At 38.6% G+C, this 9,864-nt stretch overlaps 1 protein-coding gene across 1 annotated transcript in view; it reads left to right on the top strand.

Moving 5' to 3' along the window:
- The window catches only part of LOC122554561 (complement factor H-like), a 93,257-nt gene extending 83,615 nt beyond the window's left edge, over positions 1-9,642 (top strand). Inside the window, exons 15-17 of the mRNA XM_043699802.1 lie at positions 2,123-2,340; positions 7,133-7,211; positions 9,567-9,642. Coding sequence (XP_043555737.1) covers positions 2,123-2,340; positions 7,133-7,192 — 278 coding nt within the window. The 3' untranslated portion in view covers positions 7,193-7,211; positions 9,567-9,642. The remainder of the gene's footprint in view (positions 1-2,122; positions 2,341-7,132; positions 7,212-9,566) is intronic.
- Positions 9,643-9,864: the final 222 nt, after the last annotated feature.

The following is a 9,864-nucleotide window of genomic DNA, read 5'->3' as shown; positions in this document are numbered from 1 at the left end:
AATCCATCGAATTCAGCACCGCCTTCCTAACCTGCAATCTTCTTCCCGACCTCTCCGCCCCCACCCCAGTCTGACCTATCACCCTCACTTTGACCTCTTTCCACCTATCACATTTCCGACGCCCCTCTCCCAAGTCCCTCCTCCCTACCTTTTATCTTAGCCTGCTGGACAAACTTTCCCCATTCCTGAAGAAGGGCTTATGCCCGAAACGTCGATTCTCCTGTTCCCTGGATGCTGCCTGACCTGCTGCGCTTTTCCAGCAACACATTTCCAGCACTAGTTACTGACTGCCAACCAGAATAGCACTCATGTAACCCTAATCTTTCCTTCCTGTTAGTCAACCAATCCTCTATCCATGCTAAAAGTTTACCCCTAATGCCATGCATTCTTATCTTATGCAGCACCTTGTCAAATGCCTTTTGGAAATCCAGGCACACCACATTCACTGGGTCTCTGTTGTCCACCGTGCTCATGATGTCTTCATAGAATTCCAAAAGATTAGTTAAGCATGACCCTTGCCTTCATGAACCCATGCTGCATCAGCCCAAAAGGAGAGTTTCTATCTACATGCCTTGCTATTTCTGACTTGATAATGAACTCAAGCATCTTCCCCTCTACAGAAGTCAAATTAACCAATCCATATTTTGTCTGCTGCTCTTTTTAGACAGTGGCATCGCATTTGCTGTTTTCCAATCTGCTGGAGCAGCCCCAGAGTCCAGCGAATTTTGGAAAGTTACCACAAGTGCAGTTGCTATTTCTTCCGCCATCTCTTTTAGTACCCTTGGAATGCATTCCATTAGGGCCAAGAGACTTGTCTATCCTTAGGTTTATTAGCTTGCCCAAAACTATTCTTCCGTGATAATAATTGACCATGACTGGCTTTTCATTCCATAGGTTACTTGATTTATTGAATTTAACTTTTCCAGCTGCTAGGATAGCACTGAACCTCATACCAGTGGATTGGGGGACCATGTGTCTGATTCCTCATGCAGCAATATGCTACTCTATCTCTTGTTACTGTAGATTAGATTAGTAGCCAGTATAGATTTAGGGTGAGAAGGGAAAGATTTAAAAGAGATCTAAGGAGGTAGTTTTCTCTAACAAATGGTGGTGAGTGTATGGAAGAAGCTACCAGAGGAAGTGGTGGAGGCTGGGACAATTACAACATTTAAAAGGCTGGATAAGTATATGAGCAGGAAGGTTTTAGAGGGATATGGGCCAAGTGCTGGCAAATGGGACTAAACTAATTTACGATATCTGATCAGCATGGTCGAGTTGGACCACAGGGTCTGTTTCTGTGCTGTACATCTCTATGACTCTATTTACATTGCAAAATGTATCAAGAGTGTGATCGATGAGCTTGTGGGAAGTGAAAGCTAGACAAGAGCAATCCCTGACAGAAACTGTGAATTATCTTGAATTATCTTTGTAAATTCTGTACATTTAATAGTTGACAGTGCAATAAGAAGCCATTTGGCCCATCATGTCTGCAACAGCTCGCTGAGTCAGCATTTCACTTCATGCCATTCTCTGTAGAGACCTGCACGTTGCTTCTTCTCAGATAAACCTTCCTTTCTATTGTAAATCCATCAATTGAATATGCCTGTGACACTGTCTGGCATTGCATTCCAGGTCCTCATTAAATCACAACGTGATAAGCTTTCTCACATTGTTTTTGCTATTATGACTAATTATTTCAAATCTGTGACCTTTTGTTCTCATGCCTTTCATGAGCAAGAATGGTACCTATTCTGACCAATTTCCTTAAACATTTGAATACCTAATTAATACCAATGCATATAGTGGTATCTGGATAAATACACAAGGAAGAGAGGAAGAGATAGATATGGTGAAAAGGAGATACAGAGGAAGTGATAAAGAACTTGTATGGAGCAAACCATGTACAAACCAAATAGCATGTTTCACTGCTGTATGTTTGGGGAAAATTATGTGCAGCTGAATAAATGAATGTGGTCTACCTACTATTTCATCAGTTTTGCGTCATTCTGTAAATTTTGTTCTTTGATAGATGATGTCACACAAAGTGTTACTTTATTTTCACAATTCTGCATGTTTCATTTCTCTGTGATCTGTCTGTAAACATTTTGGTTTGATACTTTAGATTCCAGCACACTGAGCTTAAAAGCTCTGAATGGAATTGGAAATGCAGCATTTAAAGTGCAGAAAACCAGAAAGGCACATAACAACATTTTGAAGTTTTCCATCAAGGAATCCACTGATGCTATTGTGAATGTAAAATATAGCGATGAGCAAAGCAGTATAGCGTATAATAATCCTGTGACTGGAGATTACTGTTTAACATATCCTGCAGATAATTCTGTAAGTAGAAAGATTTATATTTCTCTCTATATGAAATCAGAGCCTTTTAACATAGTATGACATGGTAGTTCAGAAAATAGCTGAGCCTCCTTTTAGGGGTAATAATGATTCTACTCGATGACTACCATTCCATTGATCTGATCAATGAACTTAACACATTATAATTTTAAATGCCTTATTGCTCTGTGCAGAATGAAATTCAATATTCAGTAGAAAAGATTTACAATAAGTTAAAGTCCAGTGAATTGACAGCAGAAATAACAATTTTGTAAGTAACTACAATATATTAAAATAATCAGAAATAATGATGTTCAAAAACTGTTGATGAAAGGCAATCAATCAAAAACATTATCTTTGTTTCTCTCCACAGATACTGCCCGATCTGACTTTCTTTTAGCCTTTTTATTCTTATTTCAGATTTCCAGTATCTACAGTATTTTGATATTCTAAATATACTAACATCTTTGTTGTGCAATTACATGTCATTTATCAATGCATCATTGATGCTTCTCTAGAATGTATCTAATCCTTCCTTAGCCCTAACTTCTTAAAAATAGTAAAGGACATTGAATAAATGCAATATAATGAAAAGTAATAAAATGCCCCAAGATGCTAAAGAGGAGCATTATAAAGTAAATTTTGACACCAAGGCACATAACAAAATAGGAGGCCAGATGGTCAAAAACTTTGTAAAAAAAAAGGTAGATTTTAAAGATCATCCGAAAGGAAAGAGAGTGAAAGTGGCAGAGAGAGGGAGGAAGAGTACTACAGAGCTTAAGACCTAAGTGGTTAAAGGTATCGCCACCAATAGTGGAACAGTTCAAGTCTGGAAAGCTCAAAAAGGCCAGAATAAGTTGTATGTGGACATCTTGAGGGCTATGGTGTTGGAGGTGCTCACAGAGCTAGAATGGGGAAAGGAGTTTGTGAGCACGGGGTTTATGGATGAACAGAATTAGGTGCAATGTGAAAAATTGTTCTCCTAACTCTGGACTCATTTACTACTTGCAACTTATATTTAATTAAAATTCACATTGGAAACCAATTAAACTATCCTTACTGTTATCATTTTCTTTCTCTAGTGCTCCATTTAGCAGCACTGATACACTATTCATTTAATTTCCACTTTGTAGTTAAATAACTCCACACGTTTTCCCTGTTGTACTTTCATTCTAAAATCTGATCTAACCAGGTTCAGGTGGGGTAAAATTGTGAAGACAGGTACCTCACAGAGCCGGGGATCAAGGTTTGATTCCAGCCTCAGGCAACTGTGTGGAGCTTGCTCATTCTCCCTGTGTTTGCATGGGTTTCCTCTGGCTGCTCTGGGTTCCTCCCACAGTCCTAAAGCATGCAGGTTAGATGAATTGGCCACGCTAAATTGCCCATAGTGTTCAGGGATGTGTAGGTTAGGTGCATTAGTCAGGGGTAAATATACAATAATAGGGTAGCAGAATGCGTCTGGATGGGATACTCTTCAGAGGGTCAGTGTGGACTTGTTGAATCAAATAACTTGTTTCCACACTGTAGGGATTCTATGATTCCTATGAAAAATATCAGTCCATCAGGCAATCTTCAATTTAAACCGTATTCACACCCTAATGATCACTGAGAAGTCTGTGCCATGTGTGTGAGCATAGCCAACCCCATCCACGATTATCCTTACAAGTCTTTCTCTATATTCCTAAGTGCATATTTCATGGAGCATAAAAAGCACATTGACTGATTCACTCCGCCGCCCACCCTTTTCATCGTACCATCTTACTTTTTTAAAAAATCAGGTCCATATTCTAGATTTGGAAAAAAAGTCCATTAACATTCAAAAGTTTTTGATGGGAGACAGTTGTGGGCTTTTTTTTTCATCATCAGGCAGATGAAGAGTTTTACCATCTGTAACAGAAATGAGATCAACATTTCCAAACATTGCCAGAGACCAACTGAGAAGTAGTGGAACCAGAGTCATTACTTTTTCAGTGCTGCTCAAAGCTTGGCCACAGCAGTTCCATGGCCAAGACAATCTCTTAAGATTGGACAAACACATAGCATTGAGTGGTCAGATTGCACAGGCTGCACAGGCTTTTTGACTCTGATCTCCAGCATATCTCATCCACACTTTCTCCGTATCCTTGGTTAACTGTGAAGTCAATCAATTGTACCTGTGCCTCCATTTCAATAATTTTGTTTTTGCTTCCAGCTTGTCTTAAAGATTAACTTAAAAAAAAGTGTTGTGGGTTTCTGGGATACAAAATGTGGCCAATTTTGACGATAGTCAAGTCACAAACTGACTGCTTTTTTTTGAAGGACTAGCTACTTACTTAAAATCAATGGCTTTGTTTACATTTCTGAACCACAAAAACCAAAGACAATATTAGTTTTCAGGCTGAAATGAAAATTGAGTGTTAATCATATTCTTCAGTTTATCTTGGGCAATGTCAGAGGAGATCCCGAAATAATAATAAAGTTTGCTGATCACACAATCCCAACAAGGAAAGGCTTAATTATCAGCAAATAAATTGAACAAACTGAAACAGGTTTCACAGAAGTAAACAAAGGTGGCTGTATACGGTTTAGAATATGCATAGACACAAAGGAACAGGTGGCTAAAGACAATGCGGCCAACTTATGTGATTTATTTTAGAATGGAATTGCCCTGTTGACTTTGTACTGTTAATGGGTGGAGTTAGTAGTTAGGTTTAGCAGTGAGGAGACACATGATTAGAAACATTGTCAAACGTAGAAGCCACCACAAAAAATGCCATTTTATTTGCTCTGTCCCATACAAAACAATTGAACAGAATAAGTTCGCATGCAAATCCAGTAAAATATTCAGGCAATCAAAAACCTGTACTTGCTACAGACAAATTCGACATGAAGGAGTATTAATTAACTAGCTTGGTTCTATGAATCTAGTTTATACTTTCTGAAAATGTAGCTGAGAACAAGAGAAGCCTATCTACGGCATGGAAGGAGTCATACTGAGCAGCCTGGAAAGAGAACTAGGAAGTGATTGGATTGCAATGACTCAAATTTGTTGTGCATGTTTAGGCACTATGGATGTTTCATAGAACATAGAACATAGAAGAATACAGTGCAGTACAGGCCCTTTGGCCCTCGATGTTGTGCCGATCCTTGCCCACCTAACCTACACTAGCCCACTATCCTCCATATGCCTATCCAATGCCCGTTTAAATGCCCATAAAGAGGGAGAGTCCACCACTGCTACTGGCAGGGCTTTCCATGAACTCACGACTCGCTGAGTAAAGAATCTACCCCTAACATCTGTCCTATACCTACCACCCCTTAATTTAAAGCTATGCCCCCTCGTAATAGTGACCAAAACTGCACACAATACTCCAGATGCAGCCGCACCAGAGTCTTATACAACTGCAACATGACCTCAGGGCTCCGGAACTCAATTCCTCTACCAATTAAAACCAGTATGCCATATGCCTTCATTACTGCACTATTTACCTGGATGGCAACTTTCAGAGACCTGTGTACATGGACACCAAGATCCCGCTGCTCATTCAGCTTATTCAATTCTCATGGAAACTGCATACAATGGTTAAATTCATGCCTCAAAACTAATTTGGTAGAATCCTGGTCTGCAACTTGAATCTCTTGTTCTATTGGCAGCTCTGAGAAGGGTTCTCCTTGGGCATTATCTGCAGTACTGCTGCGCGAGAGGTAAAGTGTCTATACTACATGCTTCCCTAGGTGTATTTATTAGATTAGATTCCCTACAGTGTGGAAACAGGCCCTTTGGCCCAACCAGTCCACACTGACCCTCCAAAGAGTAACCCACCTGGACCCATTTTCCTCTGACTGAGGCACCTAGCAATATGGGCAATTTAGCATGACCAATTCACATGATCTGCACATCTTTAAACTGCGGGAGGAAACCGGAGCACCCGGAAGAAACCCACGCAGACACAGGGAGAATGTGCAAACTCCACACAGGCAGTCACCCAAGGCTGGAATTGAACCTGGGACCCTGGTACCGTGAGGCAGCAATGCTAACTATTGAGCCACTGGGAGAGTTCATCATTCAAATGAAATATTAATTCAACACTTCTCTACTTTCTAACATAGACATAAAAGATCCATAAACGCCATTCAAAAAAAAGGAGAATTCTCTGACTCTTCAATATTTCTTCTTTACCCAACACCACAAAAACAGAGGAGTAAAAGCAAAATTACTACCAATGCTTGAAATCTGAAACAAACACAGAATGCTGGAGGAACTCAGCAAGAGTTGAAATCTAACCTTAACTCTGTTTCTCTCTCCACAGGTGTTGCCAGACCTGCTCAGTTTCTCCAACATTCTCTGTATTTGTTACAAAAAATACATTTTCTATTTTTAAGACCGCACTAAGTTGACTCATATTTAGCTAGAAAACACTATGGACTTTATTTGTAACTAATTGACCGCAAAACACTTTGGGATATCTGAAAGACAAAACACATGATAAAATTCAAATGAGAAAAATGGAATGCTAAAAATAAAAATCAGTCAGGCAGCATTTGTAAAGAAAATCCAAATTATGGTTCTATGTTGACAATCCTTCATCAGATTGTTTATCTCCACAGACACTGGCTGATTTGCTGAGTATTCCTATTTATTTAAATTTCAGGTTTTCCAGCATCTAAAATTATTTAGCTTTTGTACTTTACAACAAAATGCACATTCCTTTGCTTTTACAGCCTGTGTTTTCCTCTCATTTACCATATACCTGTTAGTGCATGTTTGTTTGTATAGAAGGGATCTTCTTAATATATTGATTTGTTCCCATTGTAGATCATTTTTAATGTCACATTTAGCAAGATTTTCAAGATGACATTTGAGAAGATGACATAAAATTTGGAAAACTGAAAAGGTAAGATATTGTAAATGCATAATCATAACATTCTGTTGTGTCATAAACAACTACTTTGAATTTTTGGTTCAGTTATTAGAGTTTATTTTACAAGGATATGCAGGTATATACTCTTGTCAGAATTCAGCAAGGTCTCTCTCCAAGTAAAATTCGATTTTAACTAGCAATTTACCTCATATCATTATAATGTTTCTTCCTTTCTCAATTAAATTCGCAGTCATTGATTTCATGTATACATCACTAAAAAGGTAAAGTTGCCATAGTCCTACTGGACCATAGTGCTGCACTCTCAGAGTGGGTTACCATGCCTCATGTGAGCGGAGAGGTTGAGAAGGAGATTCCTTCAGCTAGTATGGGAATTGAACACACACTGTTGGTATCACTCCACATCACAAACCAATGGATGCCCTGTTGGGTTTTTGAGTGTTCAAGGCTAGTGATGAGTTTTCCCACCACACTCCTCATGTGTCTTGTGATAGAGAGAGGGTAGACAAGAGATTAGCCACTCACTGCAAAATCAAAATAGTGACAGTACAGGCAAAGGCAATTCAGCCCATCAAGTCCAGGCTGGCTCTCTGGAAGAGAACTTTAACTAGTCCTACTTCTTTGCCCTTTCCCTGTATTCCTCCAATTCTTATTTGTTTACACTGCTCATTTAATTTCTTTCAGAAAACAGTGGTTGAGTTTATCTCCAACAATGTTTCAGGCTGATCATTACAATTCATAGCTGCGTAAAAAGGCTATTCCTCGTGTCATCTTGGTTTATCACCAATCACTTTAAAGTTGAGTTATCCAGTATTTGACCTTTCTGTCATTAGAACCAATTTCTCTCCGTGTATAAACCCCTTGAACCTTTGAACACTTCAATCTGGTGTCCTTTCAGTCTTCATTCTCTAAGATGACTAATATCAATTTGACTAGTCTATCCATGGACCCTGAAGTTCCTCATCACTGGAACCATTTTTGTAAATCTTTTCTGCATTCTCTACAGTTGCACATCCTTCCTGAAGTGTGGTACCCAGATTTGCACATACTTTTCTAATACAGGCAGAACCAGGTTTCTGAAAAACAAGTTCATCACAACTTCCTTGCTTTTGCACTCTATGCCTCTGCTTATTAATTTCAGGACTCTGTAGGTCTTTGGAATCACATTCTCAAGTTGCCCTGCCATTTTCAATACCAAGTCTACTCTTATTATTTGGAGAGCCTGCTCCTGAACTTAAATTTGTACTTCAGTCCCATGCACCTGATCTTTAACAATCAAATCAGGAAGGGTGCAGAGAAATTGAAGGATCTTCTGGTAGCATTGCTCCAGGGCCTAGCTAATGTGACCAGGCAGTGGGTTACAGATGTGAGTGTCCAGCTTGACTACCGAAAATTGCTGTTTTCTTTGAAGTATTTTTTGAGATCTTAAATCGTCTGTCAATGAGTTAAATTGCTCATTTGCTTCTCATTTACTCAAAAAATGTATAGCTCCAAACCTTTATGTTCCTGCATCCCATTTAGAATTGTACCCTTTATTGTTTCTTCTGCCAAACTGTGTGGCTTAGCACTGCTGCATTAAAGCTTCTCTGCCCCTTCTCCAGTGCTCTGTCTATGCCTTCTTGAGCTTGATCACTATCCTCTTTGTAGCTCCACATACTCCTACGTTTTGTATTATCTCAAAATTTTAAGGGTGAGCTGGTCCTAGAACAGTCCCTAAGGCACCATTGTGTGCACCCTTCAAGTCAGAAGGAGAAACATGCACCTTTGGTCTGTTTCCTACCAATTTGTCAATTTGTCCCATTCACTCCATGGTCTTCAATCTGATGTCAAGCCAATTATGTGTTACGTCATCAAATTCCTTCTGGAAGTCCATATACGTTATATAAGTTCCATTAATCTCAAAGCCGGATGGCTTCTTGGCATCAGAACTCATCTGTCAATTTTCAAAGAATCCTCAACTTTATCAACCACCTTCGGTGACCTGCTGGTTGCACATAATAAATGCTTCCCAGGTCGGGGAATCAGGTGTGGCTGTTGAGGCACACTGCTGGAGAGGAAGTCCTACACACTGCAGGAGGAGAATCCAGCTAAAAAGATATTGAATTTTGTTAAGCAAAAGAGGAGTGGGCTACACAATAACCTGCAGAGCAACATTCTGTACTCTGATCACTAAAGTAAATAATATTTGAAAAGTTCTGTGGAAGTTTAAACTTGAAATTGATTTTTTTTCTTCATAAAATATTTAAGCAGATTTGGTAAATATAATTGTTTACTTCTAATTGCCTAATTATCACCTTGCTTAAACATATTTGATTTTAAATGTGGTGAATTTATAATAAATTCATTTGTTATTATTTATTTCAATAACAGGCACAAGATGTAGCAGTGCAAGCTCTGAGAAATAGCAACTAACTGCTTTCAAAGAATGAAAGATTCAGTTACATTTTAAAAGATAGTTACTCTGTTATATTACTTTCTTGGTTTCAAAACTAATTTAACCATTTAATCCAATTAAACAAAAACATATTTTGAATATTTTAAAAAACCAAATGATTTGGATAGCTTGAGTAACCTTTGGATTATTTTGGGGATTAATTTTATTTTAAAATAATTGTAAATAATGAAAAATGTTATCCTTCAAGGCATCATGAAATGACTATGAGGTGGA

This window comes from Chiloscyllium plagiosum, chromosome 11 (genome assembly GCF_004010195.1).
Source record: "Chiloscyllium plagiosum isolate BGI_BamShark_2017 chromosome 11, ASM401019v2, whole genome shotgun sequence".
In the NCBI taxonomy this organism is placed as follows: Eukaryota; Metazoa; Chordata; class Chondrichthyes; order Orectolobiformes; family Hemiscylliidae; genus Chiloscyllium; species Chiloscyllium plagiosum.
This window is presented reverse-complemented; position numbering and strand designations above follow the sequence as displayed.